This window comes from Cyprinus carpio, chromosome A21, assembly GCF_018340385.1.
Source record: "Cyprinus carpio isolate SPL01 chromosome A21, ASM1834038v1, whole genome shotgun sequence".
NCBI classification, from domain to species: domain Eukaryota; kingdom Metazoa; phylum Chordata; class Actinopteri; order Cypriniformes; family Cyprinidae; genus Cyprinus; species Cyprinus carpio.
In genome coordinates, this window is record NC_056592.1 from 19,559,207 (window position 1) to 19,580,214 (window position 21,008).

Below are 21,008 nucleotides of genomic sequence, written 5' to 3' on the forward strand. Positions count from 1 at the left end.
TCTTGCAACCCCTATACTGTACAACATTAATAAGTATTTCATTATTGGTAAATTTAAGGCTACCTAGGTGTAGACATAAAACACAATCTAACAAGTAGAAAATTAAATTAGAAACATCTAAACTTTTCAGAATGCAGCAAGTGCGCCGCTGGTCATGCACATCCTTTCCCGTAACAAAATTGAAAGCTAAGCCAAGATGGAGAAACAGCTGATCATAGCTGTACTAGGATAGCCATTTTTAAAATGAAATTATTAGCAGAGCTACTGCAAGGGATTTTTAGTGCAGGTAATGGTTTCTTAGCAACAGCAGACGCCACTGGAGCGCAAGCATAGAGCGCAGGCTACAGAGTGCTTTGGAAAAAAGGAGAAAGCGGCGCGCCTAGCATTTTCCACACGTTTTCAGTCGCGACATGCAAATGTGCTTTTGTTTTGAAGGAGAAATTTTTGCTGGACTCGGTCGAGACCAACATTTGGCGAGTCCAATGACCAAGTCCGAGACAAGTCCGAGTGCAAACACCAACGAGTCCGAGACAAGTCCGAGATGATAGAAAAATGTCTCGAGTCCAAGTCCGGACTCGAGTAATACAGCCCTAGTATTCATACACCATATATTGGTTGATCTGTGCAGGCTATGAAGTCCCAGCGGGTGCAGCTCATGAGACAGATGAAAGAAGACTCTGAGAAGTTTCGTTTGTGGAAGCAAAAGAAAGATAAAGAAGTTCTACAGCTCAAAGAGAAAGTGAGTTTCAATCTTAATCAAACTTTTTCTTGTCAAAATTACAGATGGTGTCTATGATCATTTCTTTCTTTTTTTTCTTCATATTTATATATTACTCTGATTTTGTAGGAAATTAAGTGTGTTTGGGCATATTTCAGGATCGTAAACGACAGTATGAGATGCTTAAACTGGAGAGAGACTTCCAGAAACAGGCCAGTGTACTCCGTCGCAAGACAGAGGAGGTGAGCTGTTTTCCCAAAAGCTTTAAAACATTTTTAAAGTAATTTGCAATTGCAGTTTTGTAGAGATGTATCATTTCGCCTTGCTTAGATGATAATGATCTACTTGCCTTTTTACTTGTCCTGCCAAAATTTTTATTGGCTCAGCCACAAAAAGTGAAAGTTATTGTTTTTGGTGTTTTGACCCATGTTTTGTAATAAATAAGCCTATATGACAACAACATTTACAGTTCATGATTCCAATTTTGATACCACATCAAAAACTACTAGCAAAAAAAAAATGTAAAACAAATGTAAAGTAAAATATAATTAAAGAGAAGTGAACAGTTAGTAGTAAAATAAGAACAAATAAACAAATTACAAGCAGTTGTACAAATGAATAAATAGAACAAAGATTCAGATTATACAAATGCTTTAAGTTTTTCGGGTTTGTAGGTGTTTAGGTACAGAAAATGTATAATCAAATGTAAAATAACATTACATAGTCTTTACTAGCTAGGTTTACATGCAACCCAATAATCCATTAGTAATGGCTCAATCTCACTGAAAAGAAATCAATCCAATTTAGCTCGACCCGGATTAAACTTTGATTGGATTAGAAGGGTTGGTATAGACCTTTTCTAATCCGATCGAGAGGACGTGTAAACACTTGATCAGATTGAAACTGCGCATGTACAATGTTGTAGAAATGGCATAAAAATGGATGATGCATAGAATGAGCTGTTGTTTTTGTTGTATGAAGTGTCATAACCTGACATAGATAAATTTCAGATTAAATTTTCATAATAGTGCCCCTATTATGCCATTATTTATGGTCCCTAATATTGTTTTGGGAGTCTACTACAATAGGATTACATGCATGCAAGGTCAAAAAGGGTTTAGTTTTCTCAAAATATGCATTTAATATCACCTCATTTTCCAGTGATTCTCAAACTATTTGTTCGAAGCAGTTCAAAGATTCAGTCTCTCTAAAATGCTCCTTTCCGTGAGCCTGCTCTGCTCTGATTGGTCAGATGGCCTAGTCTGTTGTGATTGTTCTGCGGCGTACAGCAGTGTCAGAAACGATACGCCTATTTCAATAGTTCTGTATTTTTAATGCTCAATAGAAAATATAAACCTCTATTATTTGTCATACTTACAGGTTGTGATTCAGTTAAAGGGTTAGTTCAGCCAAAAATGAAAATTATGTCATTAATCACTCACCCTCATGTCGTTTCAAACCCGTAAGACCTCCGTTCATCTTCGGAACACAGTTTAAGATATTTTAGATTTAGTCCGAGAGCTTTCTGTCCCTCCATTGAAAATGTATGTACGGTATACTGTCCACGTCCAGAAAGGTAATAAAAACATCATCAAAGTAGTCCAATGTGACATCAGAGGGTCCGTTAGAATTTATTGAAGGATCGAAAATAATTTTTTTTTCTAAAATAATAAAAATTATTACTTTTTTATTAAGTTTTTTTTTCTTTTGGGTGTGTTTTGTGTGGTTTATTAACAATGCTGTGGTGTCATAAAGCTGTTGTCGTGTTTTTTGTTATTGGGCGCACCAGAAAACACGTCAGCAGCGTCGTATGTCAACAGTCACAGCAGTCGCATTCACAACAGAGAAGAAAAGGCTGAATAAAGTTGTGCTAAAAAAAAAATACTAAAAAAAATACTAAAAACGAAATTGCTAGTATAGCAAAACCATGTTAATGTGTGATTTCTTTAGTTTAACTTTTTTATTTTTATTTTTATTTATTATTATTATTATTATTTATTTATTTATTTATTTATTTGTTTATTTATTTTTGTAGTAGGCTAAACCCATGTTTAATTTTCATAAATCTGTAATTAAAACATTATGTAACTAAGTGCATAAATGAACGTGAGTAATCTTGCCTGATGCTGATATTACAATAGCCAGTATTAATAGTTTACGTGATCTGGCTCTTGATTTTATTATTTTTATTTTTTTATCATTATTATTTCTTTGCCGGGAAGCAAATATATCAAACATGCACGCGGTAAGAGCATCTACGGTAATTCACGTTGGCCAAAACACACAAGGAAACGCGTTGTGAAATAAAAGATCGCTGGCAAACACAGACATTCGCATTCGGATGGGATTAGTTTTCTCAGAGGATCACTGAGTTTGCTGAAAAACAGTAGGTAATTTGCTCTGGAATTATCACAGAGGTTGTGTGAGAAAAACACAGACGTGGCAGATTCAGACGGGATTAATATCACCAAGAACGTCTGTGAAACACAGATTTCTCTAACGACCCCCTGTAAAACTAGTCCCGTCCGAATAGGGCTTAATAATGACTTGCTGATAAAGACAGTCCCTTGCTAGGGGTGCTCCGATCAGGATTTTTGAGGCCGATCACCGATCACAGAAAGCAGTATCTCCCGATCCTATCACCGATACCGATCTTTTTAAAGCTTTCTTTTTACCATGTAGAATTATTTATAGTGATGCTCAAATCAAGATTTTTAGACATTTATTCAGGGCCTGAATTTCATTTCTGAAAATTCATTTCTTCTCTTAGGTGACTCTTGTGAGGAGTTTTTTTTTTTTTTTTTTTTTTTTCATTTGAGGGGTGGAGGGGGACATTTTTTTTAAAAATGTATATTTATCTCACCTAAATGTTTGATCATGCACTGTATTTTTGTTTTAACAATCATGTAATTGTTGCACAATAGCTTACACAGTGCAAGCCTGATTTTGTGAGCTGTATGTGAGGTTCACACATACTCTGTTTGCCGTGCATATGTAGTCCATGTGTGGTACAGAAGCAGCACAGACTATGCTTTCACACAGGAGTCTACTCCTGATCCATGGCTGTTTACCACAAACACAACATTTAACCATTATTTTGATTTTAAATCCAAACATTGTAACTTAAAATGCTTTTTCAACATTGTGATTCTTTTTACTTTTGCATTTACTTTTAGATTTATATATTAAGTTGCTAAAGCAAAACATTTAAACTACTTTTCTTACGTTATCACAAACATTCTAAATTAAAACTTACCACTGACAGACACAGTCAGCTCTACTGCCTTTACTTTTGCATTTCAATCTTTATTATTAACAATCCTGCGGTTCACAAAGGACTTTAATTAAGAACTTTAAGAACTTTAAAATTATTGCCTTGTTTATCTAAAAGTGGTCTTTTCCTTTAAACCTAGCCAAAAAACACAGTAGACTTTAATTATATGCATTTGTTGTAATTACTACATTTTTGTGTCAATGCATGTTCATATTTACCACAAACAATGCGCTGTTTCTTTAATTCAGCGCGTGTAGTGCAGCAAAAAATAAACACAGTGCGTAAACTATCTCTGCTGCAGACGCACCGCTCCTAAACACTGCCAGACCATAACCATTTAATCTGTTAAAAATACTCACTACATACGCACTGCAAACGGAGTAATGTGAACCTGAAATTATGTGTGTGAGCTGCAAGTGTGCATGAGCGCACAGTCTCCAGGATAGCGCGTGAGCTTTGAATGGTTTAAACACTGGCAAGAATTAAAAAGAAAAATTGCAATTTATAAACTTTAGTGACGATGCCACACTGCCTCGATAGTGCAAGTGACAATTCCTGTGTCAGCTGTGCAGCATGTAGCTCACTTATAGTGTAGACGTGATGTGATTTAAAGCTATTTGCATTTCAAGAGAGAAAGAGAGCGTGCAGTGATTCATTCACGCTGTTTATGAAATTATGTCTCAGAAACTCTTTTTAAATTACTTTATCCATTATTTAATGAAGAAATATGAGTTGTACCTCACCTAAAGCCTTCTAATTATTTCACCCCCACTGGACAGAGACTGAGACTGTGCCGCTGCATGTCATGCCAAACCTCACACGGTAGGCACATGAGATTAGCTTGAGATCGGTTTTATGAGATTGGCCTTTTTAGAGACATCAGATCAATCATCCCAAAGTGATTATCGGCCGATTGTGATCGGTAGCCGATCAGTCGGAGCACTCCTATCCCTTTCCATCACCTACTGGTGTAACTGTTACTACACAGACTTTATTCATCCACTAGTGGGGGCAATTTGACTAGTCTCCCAGCTTAACAAGCAACTGTTACAAATCCTCACTGGCAGATTTGGCATGATTGGTCCATTTTCTTTACATGTTTTTGCTTACACTCAGTGGCTTTTAAAAATCAATAATACCAGTGATGGTAAAATGTTTAAACTAACTGAAAAACTGGCTCAGCCATCACACTAAATTTAAGATGGTTATACTTATAATGTTTTAGGATAACTACCACCCTGTCAACAACGGCCCAGTGCCAGAATCAAGTCACTTAGGGTGCTTCTGTAATTAGTGAGGGTGCTCTAGCCTTCATGCACATCTGTTTTGACACAAATGTTGTCCCGACTATTGCTATGGTTATCACTATGCAAACCATTGCAATTTTCACGAGTTAATCCTGTATTTATATGCGGACGTCCTTCCAGCAACTTTGCTGCTTGTATGTGGCTATTGGTCCGTTTAGCAGCATGAAAAACAAAAGCTTTCTACAATTTCTGATTAGATCATTTATAGTCCAGAAATTGCACACTCCCTTTATATACGTTAATCTTAGGTCATCTCAATCTCACAAAGTTCCATTATAATAAATGAAGCTCTCTTCACTGCACAATAATTTTTTTTTTTTTTTTTTTTTTTTTTTTTACATTGTGTCTACATTTTTGATATAATAATAATATTTGAGAGTGTGCAGGTCTCTCAGATTCTAACTTAAACGCTTCTGATTGGCCATTGTGTTCAAGAAATCAACAAATATGTCTGATTTGCTATGTTGTACAATAGTGCGAAAATCCGTTGTAGATAGCAACCTTTGATGCTGTCCAGAGCGCAAACATATATATATATATATATATATATATATATATATATATACTGCAATTTTTACCAAATCTGTTTTGCTATTATGATATAAATACAGTTTCAAGTGAGGGTGCGCTTGCTCTCGTTTGAGGGTGCTTTTGGGGTATTCTTGTTGCATCCTTGCAGTGTTCCCTTATAAAGTGTGGAGTAATCTTAAATGTGCATCAACAGGCTGCTGCTGCTAACAAGCGTCTTAAAGATGCTCTACAGAAGAGGAGTGAAGTTGCAGAGAAACGAAAAGAAGTTCAGAACCGTGGAGCAGAGGGTGTCAGCAGCAGAATCAAGGTACCTCACTTTGGTTTTTGTCCTGCTTATTTGTCATTTATTTTCTGATTTGTTTATTTATTAAAGGGGTCATATGATGTGATTTCAAGTTTTCCTTTCTCTTTGGAGTGTTACAAGCTGTTCGTGAATAGATAAGATCCCTAAAGTTGCAAAGACTAAAGTCTCAAACCCAAAGAGATTCTTTATAAAAGTCATCCACGGCCTCCTAAAACACTTAATTTAAGCACGCCCCCACATGTCTACGTCACTATGTGGGAAGATTTGCATAATGCCACCCAATTGTTCACGGAAAGAATGCGTAACTTTGATTCTCGCTCTTGCCGCCGGTGCCATGTTGTGGAGACGCTGTTTTGTTGTAAAAGCAAAACTACTTTGTTTGGCCTTACAAAAGAGGACACAACTAGAAATCAGTGGTTAAGTTGTATTTACAACACTGTTCCAGAACAATGCAACCCAAACAATTTTAAATGTGTGCAGCACATATTATGGAGGACTGTTTCTTGGTCCTTTAACTGGTTTACCAGCTAAGGATGCAGAGTACATCGATACCATATTGGTTATTGGTCGATATTGCATTTTTTACTTTTAATTAGATGTATTTTTTTCATTAACATTGTTAACACTGTTACATGTAATCTTACAGCAAACCTCAAAATGGATATCCTTTCTTTAATTGTAACATTTAAAACATTTAGATTTGTTGTCTGATTTACGTTGGTTTACATTTCATTCACTTAGCAGATGCTTATATCCAAAGCAACTTACAAATGAGGAACATGTGAAATTTGTGTCAGAGCCAACAGTTCATAGTATAGAATTTCACATTGATGTCTGTTAAAAAAGTAATGTGCACATTAAACAGTAGTATTTATGAGAAGCAGAGGTCTAGGGAGTACACGCATTTCTTGGAAAACCCACAGTAACAGATGTTTTGACTACATCATCAAGGAGAAAATAACGTCTTAAGTGACTTTAACATGCCGTCTGTCAGACATTGCTGATGTAATTTTGTTAAATGTTAAATGAGTGATGTTGATATGTCACTGTAGTCCAATTTGACTTTCATATGCTTATGTAATATATATTACTGTACTTCAAAGGTGTTTTTCATAAAATGTAGTTTGATCTTCAGTTGTTTAATGATTAAGGCAATTAGTGAAGTTTGATAAAATGTTTAATTTTTTTCAATAAAACATTATACATTTTTACACAAGTTGTTACATTTAATTACCTCATAGGAGATTTTGACTCAAATTAGGGCTGGACGATTATGGCCTAAAATCAGAACCTCGATTAATTGAACATTTGACCTAGATTACGATTAATGAACGATTATTTTGTTTCTGTTTTGTTTTTTTGCCCTCACAGTTCACTGGCAAGGTTTGTACTGTAAATATGATTGACTATTAAAGGTGGGATATACTGTAGTTTGGCCTTCTTGATCTTTGGCCTTGGCTAAACCAGCTGGCCACACTCTCTCTAGCAGCAAAATCTTCCAGACTTGGCCCCTCTACACTGATTCTTATCAGATCTTCCACTGTGTCTGAATGAAGGGTTGCTCTAGTGTCTGATTTGAACAGCTAAACAGTCCCTAAACAGCTTATACTACTGTCTCAGCTATTAAAATAGTTCAGTTTTGTATATAATTGCAAAGTGATTATATATCAGTTATATATATATATATATATCTATATAATATATATATATATATATATATATATATATATATATATATATTTATTTTTTTTTGTTTTTTTTTTTTTTTTTTTTTTTTTTTTTTTTTATTAATTTAATTTAGAAAAACGTTAGGAAGAAATTTTTGTTTGTTAAATATAAGGTTTAGTTTTTTTTTTTTTAAGTAACGACCAAGCGGCCAGCGTTAGACAGTGAGCCTATTTTTGATCAATTAAGCCATCTCAAATCATCACGACCTGCCTAAAATAAAATCTATAGATATAAAACAGTTCAAGCATATAACAATGTTTAAACGTTAGACCCAGATAAATGTGCGGTATATCCAATAGTTTGTGCGGAGACGCTTCATGACATGGAGACGCCAGCGTGATCACTTGCATTTTTTTCAGTGGATACGCCGTCATTTTTGCTCATAAAGGTAAGAGTAATACATCAATCATAACTGCAAAGGGTCTTTTATTTGTGTGCACTCACAATATTAACAAAACGTTGTGCTTTCTGTCGTGTTGTCTTTAACAGGAGTACAAAAAAAAAAAACGACACTGCTTAAATGATAAATATATCTATAGACATGATTACTATATCTATAGAAAGCTTAAACAAATCGAAAAAACAAAAACACTTTCATTATAATCATAATCTGTAAAGATGCACTTCTCTCTAATGCTCGTCTGAGGAGATGGCGAGTCCGGATCAGAGTCTTGATTGGGAAATTGATTCTTGAGACACTGGTTTATTAGTAAGTAGTTTATTTGTATACTTACTATTTCCCTCTGTCACATTTATGGTAATTACTTTTGCCGGTGCTTTGCAGCAAGCTTGAGCCTATTGCGTGTATTTGAATGCAGAACAGCACACACCATACCGTTGCTGCGGGACACTAAACACCGTCCAGCCGCTCTTGACAGTCGCGGAAGCATGGTCTCGTGTTATTTCCACCAGCGCGACAAACAGGCGGGATGCCGGCCCGCATCTGAACTATGACGTGAAAATGTTTTCTTTTTTCCTTGAACGGCTGGTTGCACCGATGCGACCACTGATTTTTTTTTTTAGTCGCCACTGAGACATTAGGTCGCACTCTAGAGCCCTGAAATAGCCTAGTTCCTTCAAAAGTAGAAAAATATGCTATAATACATTTTGAGATTCTAAGCTACTTTAGTGATAAATCACAGGACAGTGCTGACAACTAGTTTCTGCGTTCCTCTGTGCGCGCGATCTTCACAGCTACTGTTTATATGAGTGTTAGTGCCACAATGCAGCTGCACGAACATAGTAGCTCGATATAATAATACACATCCGATCGTCTAATCGCTTGAATGTCCAAACCATAAAACAAATACAACTGACAAAGTTTAGTGAAGAGACAAGGCTCACCGCTCGCAAGCAGTGTTGGGGAAAGTTACTTTTAAAAGAAATGCCTTACAATATTGGGTTACTCCCTAAAAAGGTAACTAAATACGTTACTTAGTTACTTTTTATGGAAAGTAATGTGTTTACGTTACTTTTGCGCCCTAAAAACTTTCACAAAAAATATATGAGCAGGGCTTGATTGTTTTTAATATAAGAAGTTCTATTTATAGCAAATGTAAAAGCCCTTTCACACCAAAAAGTGTAATGAATAAACCTCAGGCTGAAGGAAAAGTAAATTCACGTCTGTACAGTAGAACACAGGAGAAGGTTCAACACTCTTCAGCAATAAAAAAAAAAAAACAATGAAGCACAATTGTTAGTTTATCTAAAGTCATTTTTGATTATTAGTATGGTTGAACTGGATCATTAAAGGTCAGCAGCAAAGACACTGTTAATAAAATGGGAATAGATACATTTGTGTTATTTAATATATTTAGTTATTGCAGGTTTGCGTCATATTCTGAGTTTGCATTTCACTGGTTTGATTAATTTTGATGAATACTAAATCTGTTTTGTTTTTTGTTTTTTTTGTGAGTGGGATGAATTAATGCACATTCACATTTAGTCTAGAACTACAGTAACATCATGTTCACACAGGGCACACAGCGCCTCTGTACTTCCGATTTCTCCCAATATGGGAACAGGAGGCTTGTCAGTCAAAAAATGGGAATACAAAGTAACTGGCGTTACTTTTTTGAAAAAGTAACTCTTGTATATTGATATTGATATTTTCTTGTAAATTAAAAAGTAATGCGTTACTTTACTAGTTACTTGTAATCTGATTACGTAACTCGCGTTACTTGTAATGCATTACCCCCAACACTGCTCGCGAGCCATCACTATGTGCTGAACCGACGTTCACCTCCGTGTTTTGCTTTTATGCCACTGACTGAACCGGGCAGAGTCATGTGGCTACACACGGTAGTGTGCTTTTAAGGGGGAAGTATTAACAGGATTAAAAAAAACGAAATAACCGACATGGGAAAATTACGTTGGTTAGAGGTTCTGAATTTCGGTTTCGATTACTTTTCGATTAATCGTCCAGCCCTAACTCAAATAGTAAATCCCTGCTGCAAGCTTTTATTCAGGGTTCTTGTTTATACTTGAGAATTGCTGGTAATTGCTGATCTTGACTTGAACTTAGGTAATTGCAGTAGTTGTGATGTGATTTAGATTTCATGGTACTTTAATTATATCCTCAAATTTTTGGTCTTGCTCAACAAAACATTTCTAGTAGGTTTACCTGGGGGAAAAAATCATGGCACCATTTTTAAAGAACTTTCTAAGTTGAAAGCAAGTTCATGTTGTGAACTTGAGAAAACAAGACAAAAATATGAATGTACATGAATTTGCATTTTAGAATAAATGTTGCTATTGCTATCATTTTGATTGGTTAAGATTTGGTTGCTGAATGAAGTAGAAGTGCTTGTGAGCACAGAAGAGGCCCGCCGGCATCTACAGGACCTGCTGGAGGACAGGAAGATGCTAGCAGAGGAGATTTCTCAGCTTCGGGAGCAGATGGATGCAGGAGAGAGACCTGTAGCCAAAGTTCGGGTAAGATTGACACACATGTTCAATATGGAATACTAGCACACTGCTTACTGCATTTGCGTGAATGATCACAGTGCTTGTAAGGCAGACTCATGTGACAAAACCCACAAGATCTTCAGAACAAAAATGAAGTACTTCACTTTAATTGAGCGGTTTAATCCAGTTTGATCCAGTCTTGTCTGTCAAGCACACATATTTGAGGAGGGGATACTAATAAAATGACAATAATATATGATAATATTGTCTCTTGGAAATACACTTTTGACAGTACTGAGTTTGAGTTGAGATGGAGATCATTAATAAAAGTTACAGTTAGTGTTAGTAGTACTACAGTAAATCCATAGTGGTGATTATTGGTTTGAAAAGCTTTCTAATTAGAATGTTCACAACACTGTTTTTTTTTCCTTTTTGCATTTGGATTTAAATTAGTATAAATCACTGATACATATGTGGATTTTATTGAGCGCTTTTCATTGCTGTTTATGGTGTAGCGTGATGGTCTAAAATGGTTTGCATGTAAGCACACCTGCTCCAAGATTATGCTGCTGTGTCTGTTTGGGTGAGCTGATAAATGCAACCATTTAAGGACACAGAGTCCTGCTTAAATTAAACTACTTTATAATTTATAAGGAGCACATCATTTTAATGCATTTCTCAATGTTTGAAAATGTTAATTGCTTAGACTTTCAATGGATGTATGAAAAAAATTATGAGATAATATTAAAACAGATGAATACTTATGGGTTACTATACTTATGTCTTATGGGTTTGAAACTGCATAATGTTGAGTAAATAAATTGGTTAATACTCAAACAGTCTATTATTCTCTTTGACAGCCATTTCTTCCTTCTAATTATACTGACCCTTTTGTTGACCCAGATTGAAATTATTGGTCACTAACCAATGGCAGTTTAATGCATTTTAATTGTATTTTTGGTGTTTTCTTTCTCAGCGTCGTACACTGACAATTTCAGAGTTGGAAGGCCAGGGTAAGCTAGAGGCCTCTATCAGCAAGCAAGTGGAGAGTCTAGAGACAGAGATGGGGCTCAGGTGAGTCATACTACAACTGAACCATAGTGAATGAATTAATATATAGTGAATAAACCATATATTGTTGCAATCATTTATTGTCTTCACGTTTCATTAGTTATGGTTTATGCTTGTTATTCAGTTTAGCTACAGCGATAGCTGGAAGCCTTTGTCCATATTAGGGATTTCCTGGCATGTCAAAAGTTACTACTACTTCTATGAGTCTACTTCTGTTTATATACTACTACTTCTGTTATATATATATATATATATATATATATATATATATATATATATATATATATATATATATATATATATATGTATATGTATGCTTATATATGTATCTTATCTCAAAATGCTTCAGTTTTTTTTTTTTTTTCAACTGTAAAATAAAAACAAACACATTTCTCTAAACTCTTTCAGGAGTGCTCAAATAGCTGACCTGCAACAGAAGGTCCTGGATGCAGATAATGAGGGACGGATAAAGCAGCGCTGGGATTCTATCACAACCATTATAGAGGCCAAGAGTGCATTGAAGATTCTCATGGCTGAGGTAAAGGCAAAGCACACAGAAAATTTACCATAGTCACCACCAAAATACCATCGTAACTATTTTAACATCATAAAACTTAAATAGATTACAACGTGATCAATTCTTTGCATTGTCTTGTACATGGACTTTCAACACCAGTGTGTTGCTGTGACCAGTTTCATCAACCTATCAGTGAAGATTAAAGATGGGCTTTTTTGTAAAAACAACATCATCAGACAGTTCAGTTCCATTGCATTTGCATTAATTTGTCTCACATTTAAATTGTATCATCCACATGGGCCATTGGTGCTTGGACACTGATCAGGGTTTCTGCAGGTCCGTAATCCACCCAGTTTTTTTTTTTTTTTTTTTTAGTGTTTTTTATCTTGTTTAATCATTTCCACTTTGTCAAATCGAGTCAGGTAAGACACAAGTCTGTCAACCATCGTTTCGAAGCCAGAGCAGATGTAGACAAGAATGTCTCCTAAGCGATTGAGGTGTTTTGTTGTTGGATGTAATAATAATGTTTAATTTATATAGCTCCTTTCCCAAGCTCAAGGACACTAAACAAGGTACACCAAAGCAACAAATTGATTACAAAGAAACAATTTCATTGGACATTTGCCCAATTCAGTTACAAATAATACAGTTGCATATAACACAGATTATGTAGTATAGACATAGAAATAGAAAACAAAACGGACAAATACACAATGTAAATTAGTGATAGTGTTGATTAAACAAATAAGTTTTACGTTTTGATTTGAATTCACTGAATGAGGTGACTGTTCTGAGTGCCAGGGGAAGTGAATTCCAAACTTTGGGTACAGTTACAGAAAAGGACCTGTCGCCCATTGAAGATAATAATAAACATAGCAGTCATCATTTAATGCCGACCTCTGAGTCACTGAAGACGCAGTGGATTACATTTGTTTTTGAAGGGAATGCACCCCCCGATCTACCTAAATGCGTCTATCTTCGTGCAAATAATTCGTGATCCAGCTTCACGTCCAGAAGATGTGAGTGTAAGGTTTTTTCAATTAATCTTTACAAATTGCCTTTCCTAATAACGTGCTAGTTATCAAGTTTCACGATGAATGCGGCTACAGATTACAGTCTCTCAGAGAGCAGCTCGGAAGAAAGGGGCAGGGCGAGCAGAGCTCATTTGCATTTAAAGCAGCATGCAAGAAAACAGCTTGCTCTAAAAAGAGCTTTTTTTGACAGGGAAAATTTTTTGTTGTTTTATACTACCATTAAGAAATTTAAACCAAACTATGTTACAGAATTTTCATTAAGACCCTAAATTATATTATTAATTTGTGGTTGTGTGGGATTGGGATGAGATGTTTTATTTTGTATTTAGTTTTTAAGTATTTATTTTTATTTGATTTTAAGTCTTTAAAAAAAGTCTTAAATGGTAAAAGAAAGTCTTAACCCTCTGAGGTCTAAGGGTATTTTTGGGGCCTGGAGAAGTTTTGTCATGCCCTGACATTTGTGCTTTTTTCAGTTTCTTATAAACATCTAATGGCTAAAGTCTAATCTCACTGTAATCAGCACAAACTGGGCTATGATTATACGTAAGCAGCATGTATGTACATGATTGTGTTTTTGAGAAAAAAAAATGTTATGCGTGGTTAGTGAAAAACTAAAAATGTTAAATCACTTGAATAAGGCAATAAAACACATACAGAACATTGGTTCCCGGGACTTTTGAGAACTGGAGCTTGTAGCCTATAATTTTTTTTTCTAAATGATGTGAAAATCATCTTGTTTACTCACTCACAGAAAACAATAAATTGATTTAAATTTTCTAAGACACTTTTTGTTGGTAAAAGTCATATGCGAGTAGGTGTCAGCTACCATGAATATCATTGTGATTTACACCTGAGACAAAGGCCTGCATAATGAGCTACATAATGAGCCATTCAGTCAGCTGTGTGACTGAGAGGGAAGAGTTACAAGAAAGAATGTAAGGACAAAATAAATGTATATAATTTTATGTTTGTAGTTTATTTAGAATATATTTAATTATCCCACAACATAATTTAATATTCACTTGCGAGTGCAGATAAACAGTTTATTAGGAACAATCAAAGCTGACTTTCAAATCTGAATATTTAGCAGCATTACTCCAGTCACACAATCCTTCAGAAATCATTCTAATATTCTGATTTGCTACTTAAAAATGTATATTTATTATTGTTATTAATGTTGAAAAGAGCAGAGAATATATATATATATATATTTTTAGATGAATTGAAAGAACAGCATCGTTTGTAACATGATTATTTTATTTATCATCACGTGTGTGCTAAATAAAAGTTTTAATTTCTATATAAACTGACTCCAAGCTTCTGAATGGGATAGTGTATATTGTTACACTTGGAGTAAGACTTGAGTAAATTTAGCTTTGATCACAGGAATAAATTAAATTTTAAAATATATTCAAATACAAAGCAGTTATTTTAAATACTAAAAATATTTCACAATATTACTGCTTTAGCAAATGCAACTTTGTATGTAGGCCTATAAAATATATATTTATAAACACATATGGCTATATTCATGAACAGAGAATAGCCTATCGCAGTAAGGTTTTGTCTAATCATTCTTACTGACATTGAGCTAGCAACATTAACTCATATTACTTTTATATCATAATGCTGTCTATGTTATAGAACTAAAAAAAAAAAAAAAAAAACATCCTGGCATCATGAAACATTTAAATGATGTGAATGAAACTTCATGTTTCACTTGATTATACATTTAGTCAGGAATTATAGTTTGGAAAAAGTCTAACTAGTAAAATGTGTACAAGTTATGTGAAAACTAATACAAGTAGATTAATTAAAAAAAAAGTATGTTTATGATCTCTGTTGGATCAAGCTGCTTCGTTCTTTTTTCTGAGGTAATCCAAAGCTTATTCCTCTCAGCGCATCTATTTGGGGTGAATTGTCTTATTTCTCTGTGCGAAGCGAACAGTGAAATTAAAAAAACTTGAAGAACAGTCTCGCTGCTTTGCTGTCATGTGGGCGTTTACACTCTGCGTGCTTCACGTGGACTATTGTAATATCAATAGCGCGTTCAGCGTGTGGGTGTGGTCGCATTAGATATAATGAAGGGAGACGTGAAAGATGGGACCCAATACCCCCCACCCCCCCACCCCATGCTCTCTGAACGCCCTCTGGGGGGCGGTATCGCCCTTGTTGAGAAACACTACTGTGAACCATGGCTTATTGGAGCTTCGTTCACCTTCGGAACACACGTTAAGATAATTTTGATTCAACTATAATTTTATGAAGCTATGAGAATATGCCATTCGAGATTAAGCTGCCATTCACAAGAGTACAATGATGCATATATGTGCATTCCTCTGCTTGTAAACAATGTGCAGCGCATGCATGTTCTGCATCAGAATGCTGACTTCTACACCAGCGGCGGCAACGAATGCGTGGTTGTTGTTTCTTTAGTGGATTGATTTTTTTAATGTTTTTTTTACTTTTTTTGTGGTGGTTGGGAATGTTTCAGTTGCATTGCTGTCTATGCAGGCTCAGAAAGCTCTCGGATTTCACCAAAAATATCTTAATTTGTTTTTCGAAGATGAACGAAGGTCTTACGGGTTTGGAACGACATGAGGGTAATTAATTACAGAATTTTCATTTTTGAGTGAACTGTCCTTTTGAGCACACTATGCGATATCGCTGTTTCTATTTTAGTTCGACTGACAAATGCTTTTCCAAAGCAATGGTGCAAAACACAGTTAGTTCTCTTATGTTATGAGAAGTGTAAAAATATTTTCAGTTATCAAACACTGGCAGGCTGCTAGGTAATTAAGGAGAGACACACTGGTGTATGACATAGATGTCAATTGATTGAAAATGCAGATTATTCAGAGTGGGGTTTTTTTTCTTCAATTGTTATCAAGTCCGTCAGCCATACTCTGTCTGAGGTAGACTTTGGTACCGTTCACACAACACATTATTGGGTTAATTTATGAAGCTATTTCATTTTACTGTTATGTAATAAGTTTGACCAATTTTTGTGCACCTGTTTCAGGTTGTAGCCTCCAAGGTGGCCAGTGCCAAGCTGGAGAGTGAGCTGAAGCAGGAAAAGGCCAATCTGCTGGATATGCAGAAGATCTTGTGTGATGAGCGCAAGCTCATGTCCTCCATGGATATGGAACATCAGAGTCAACTGGTAGAAATGGAGCAGAGACACCAGGAGAAGGTCTGCTTTCATAAAAAGCTCTTCATATATGTGACCCTGGACCACAAAACCAGTCATAAGGGTCAATTTTTCAAAATCATCATAATAAATAAGCTTTCCATTCATGTATGATTTATTAGGATAGCACAATATTTGGCTGAGATAAAACTATTTGAAAATCTGGAATCTGAGTGTGCAAAAAAATCTAAATATTGAGAAAATCACCTTTAAAGTTGTCCAAATAAAGTTCTTAGCAATGCATATTACGAATCAAATATTACGTTTTAACATATTTACAGTAGGAAATTTACAAAATATCTTCATAGAACATGATCTTTACTTAACATCCTAATGATTTTTGACATAAAAGAAAAATCAATAATTTTGACCCATACAATGTATTTTTGGCTATTGCTACAAATATATCCAAACGACTTAAGACTGGTTTTGTGGTCCAGGGTTACATATGTTAAAATGCTATCTTCATAGTAAAGCATAAGGCAGAGTTCCCTTTAAATTACTTTTTTTGTGTGTGTTTCATTTAAATGATAAACTTCACTTATTTTGCAAGTAGGTTTTCTCTTTAAGAGTTTAATTAAATGATTTAATGGAATTTTTATGTAATATTTTTTTACACTGCACAATCATTTACACTAACTGCAAGAAAGAGGATTAAAATGGTGAGCAGTTACATTACCTAAAATGCGCACTTTTCCTTATGCATTTATATACAGTGTTCCTGATATTTGAGATTTTGCTGTATTTGGCTGAGCAGTCATTTCGGTAGCTTGCCAGTGTACTAGATTTCTCTAATACATCAAATAAGCTTGACCAGCGTTCTTGTGGGGAGAAGAATTTATTAATGGCAGTACAGGGCTCCAGAGTGTGACCAATTTTTTTTCTTCCGGTGCGAGTGAATTTTGTGAGTGGTCGTACTGGTGTGACCACCACATTGCCCACCTCATAAGCGCTTCCATTTCTGTTGCATATGAGAAACATCAAATGGCAAATGAAACAAAAGCGTAACAAAACCGTGGTACTCGTTTGAGCTGCACTGCGCAGACTATTTATCAGCTTGGACCGATAATTGACAAACTGGTCCAAGCTCAGAACATGTTTACTCGGGAACCAGTGCTGATCTCGTGACACTGTTACTGTACATCGCTGCGAGATCCAGTGAGAACAGGGTTCGTACGGGTGCTTGAAATCCTTGAAAATGCTTGAATTTTAATGCAATGTTTTCGAGGTTTGAAAAATGCTTTGATTTTGGATAAAGTGCTTGAAAGTGCTTGAAAATGCAGTTGCATTGGTTTCATAATAATTAGTTTTCTTACTGAATAGTTAATAATTATTATTATTATTATTATTATTATTATTTATTTATTTTTTTTTTTACATAAGATAAGCAGCTCCGCTTGAGTCTGTGGCTGTAGTGTGATCTTTATTAACGTGCGCCCTCTGATGGAGCAGAGCGGGAAATAAAAACTTGCTGGGAGCAGAGTATGTGAGCAGAGTGGAGCCGCAACAATTTCCCCTCCACGCTCACTGATACCAGAAACACCGCTCCGCCTTCGCTCCGTGGCTAAAGTATTTCAGTATGTTTGAAATGTTATGTTCATAACGTAGCCTATGTTAAAATAAAAAATAAAATAAATAAAATAATAGGAGAGTTTCAAAGTCGCTTAGACTATTGTGTGCAAACTTTTTTTCCTACCACATGCCAAACTAATAACATGGTTGCCAGCATTAAAAGGTATAATTCCTGCTTTCTGCTGTGCAAATTTTGTTTGAGATGAAAATAACAGTACATTTCCGTCAGTTATTTTATCTACAGATCAATGCATTTCTAACAGATTTCTGCTCATTCAAAATAAGATATGGATTATGGATGAAGTAGCACTGTAAGATTATATTTGTTTGAATGCATTATTGCAAAAGCGATTGCGTTTGAATGTGCTGTATCTGTTTAAATCATCCTTTAACCTGAAAATATTCAGTAAAATGAACAGACAAACTTGCGAACTAGCCTGTAACTTCCCGCTCGGCTATTGCCGTCAATATAACCTTCTGATTTGAGTGATCCATCTGTATCAAGCTATAGCTAAATATGTTTAACATGTGAATTCTTGCTAAATATGCAGTTATATCATAGGCCGTTGGCATGGTGGAGCACTCTTGGAGCAAGTGAAAACAACGACGCTCTGACTTTTAAAAAATCTGCTCCTCGCTCTAGTCAAAATCACACCGCTCCACTCACATTTCCCTCACACAAAAACATAATCGACATTAATCATTGTCACTTCAAATTCAAATTGCTAATGTGCCTTCAAAAATCCAAATGATTTACAAAGTAAGGTGTGTGTGCGCATTAAATTAAGATAATAGTTTATACTTTTGTGTGTGAATGTGTTTTAACTTAAGATAAAAACTTATAGCTACTTTTGACATCCATTTTCTTAAAAATAGTTTTAACTTTAATGGCTGAAATGTGAGGTTTATCACTATAGAAAACTTTAGTTATTTGTAAAGAACCTTTTTTTTTAACTGTAAGTCATTTTATAGTACCAGTCATGTTACCATAGACATCACCCTACCCTGCTCAAACAGTATTAATTTTATTTGTGCAGGTATTAAAAAGCCTTACATTTTATTTTAAAAATACTGCAGATACCCTGTAGATTCTTTATTTTATTTATTTATTTTTATTTGATCATCTATAGTGTATGTTATTTTAGGCAATGTTATATCCAATCCAGACAGGTGGTTTGATATTAGCACAATAACATCTAAACTGAAGAACATGTAATTTACCACAGTTGTAAAGTGCTGGAAAATCTTGAAAATGTACCTTGAAAGGGCTTGAAAAATGCTTTAATTTTACTTTGGAAAAGGTGTAAGAACCCTGTGAGAAGCATTTGAATTCTGCATACAATTCTCGGTTAAAAACCAATCAAACAGCACTGACATAGAAAAACAGAAGTAGTAACACGAACTATGACCATACCCTTATGACATTTAACAAAAGTAGAATATATAAATTATCCATAAATTAGATTTTGCATGTTACTGTTGTTAATAAAAATGTTGTATGCTTCCCAACTCAAGCTCAGTGCTTTACTGTCAAATGTGTATTACTGAGAAATAAACGTTTTATTTTGTATAATATTATTAGCAACTGCACTTATTATTGCAAAACAGTAATAATTTTATGATAAAATTATCTTTATTTGTAATTATCTTTATTTTATCTTAATTATCTGGTGCCACTGCTCTTAAATGTTAGTCTGGAGCCCTGTAGTAGTGTAACAGTTCTTCAACAGCGATGTTAGCTGGTCGGGCTTCAAGGAATTTTAACCCAAAGTTCTGTTTGTGGGACAACTATTAGGACCTCCCACATAGGGTCCTCCTAAATAAACAAGATTAAATGTCCTTTGTGTGGACCTTCTGGCCCACCTACATGGGCCATCATCTATATAGGTCATCTTGATCAAACCCTTATAGACACAGAGTTGATTGCATTTAAGGGACAGTCACAATGTAAACGCATTCAACAAAAGATAACTGATATACATATAATCTTTCAATATATTTCACTCATGCCATGTGCCTGATGTGTTGTCCAGGTGTTGTATCTTCTCAGTCAGCTCCAGAGTAAGCCTGTGGCACAGGAGAATCTGAAGGAGCAGCAGGAGGAGGTGTCTAAACGGGAGCATGAGCTAATGCAGCGTCTAAAGTTTCAGGTGTGAATGTCTCCATACATTGCATATATTGTTTTGACCAGGTTCTTAATAACTTAATATTATTTTATGAAAAGAACACAAGACTGGTCGTTCTGTAACAAAAATGATTGTGTTGAATTTGGTATACTAAGTTTGTGTAATATGTAAAATACAATGGAAAAAATATAAATTTTTGGTTTGATGAGGTATGCAGTCATTGTTTTATTGCACACATTCAGTGTCAGAATTACCTATTAAACATGACATAATTTGGCAACTAAATTAGTGAACATTTAAAAATATAAGGATAATTAGTAAATAAATATATTGCTTCAACACAGGAAGAGGAAATTGAAAAACTGCGAGAACTCAGTGATCAGAATCAGAAACTCAAGGATGAAAATGAACAGTACAAGCAGGTACAGTATAAGCCTTTTTGCTCACAAATGTCATCATACTGTAATTTAGCAAAGTGGGAACTGAATTTCTGAAATTTTCCATATACTTTAAGTTATGCATGCAAATTTCTAAACTCTTAAAACATTTCGTTTTGTGGGTGAATCTCCACAGAAATTACTTCTGGCCCAGCTGACCAGTGCAAAGAAAGTCCAGACTTCTGTGAATGAGTCACCTGATACATCTTTTGAATATGTTCCACCTAAGGTGAACCTCTTCGTCTTCATGTTGTCGTTTTTTTTTTTTTTTTTTTTTTTTTTTTTTTTTGAA

At 35.0% G+C, this 21,008-nt stretch overlaps 1 protein-coding gene across 2 annotated transcripts in view; it reads left to right on the forward strand.

The window, feature by feature from the left end:
• Nucleotides 1-21,008, forward strand: part of LOC109073411 (chromosome-associated kinesin KIF4-like) — a 164,828-nt gene that overhangs the window by 122,671 nt on the left and 21,149 nt on the right. For both annotated transcript variants that reach the window (XM_042711200.1, XM_042711199.1), the window contains exons 18-27: nucleotides 629-739; nucleotides 877-960; nucleotides 6,024-6,137; nucleotides 10,641-10,796; nucleotides 11,746-11,843; nucleotides 12,249-12,378; nucleotides 16,414-16,584; nucleotides 20,187-20,303; nucleotides 20,624-20,701; nucleotides 20,853-20,945. In XM_042711200.1, coding sequence (XP_042567134.1) covers nucleotides 629-739; nucleotides 877-960; nucleotides 6,024-6,137; nucleotides 10,641-10,796; nucleotides 11,746-11,843; nucleotides 12,249-12,378; nucleotides 16,414-16,584; nucleotides 20,187-20,303; nucleotides 20,624-20,701; nucleotides 20,853-20,945 — 1,152 coding nt within the window. The remainder of the gene's footprint in view (nucleotides 1-628; nucleotides 740-876; nucleotides 961-6,023; nucleotides 6,138-10,640; nucleotides 10,797-11,745; nucleotides 11,844-12,248; nucleotides 12,379-16,413; nucleotides 16,585-20,186; nucleotides 20,304-20,623; nucleotides 20,702-20,852; nucleotides 20,946-21,008) is intronic.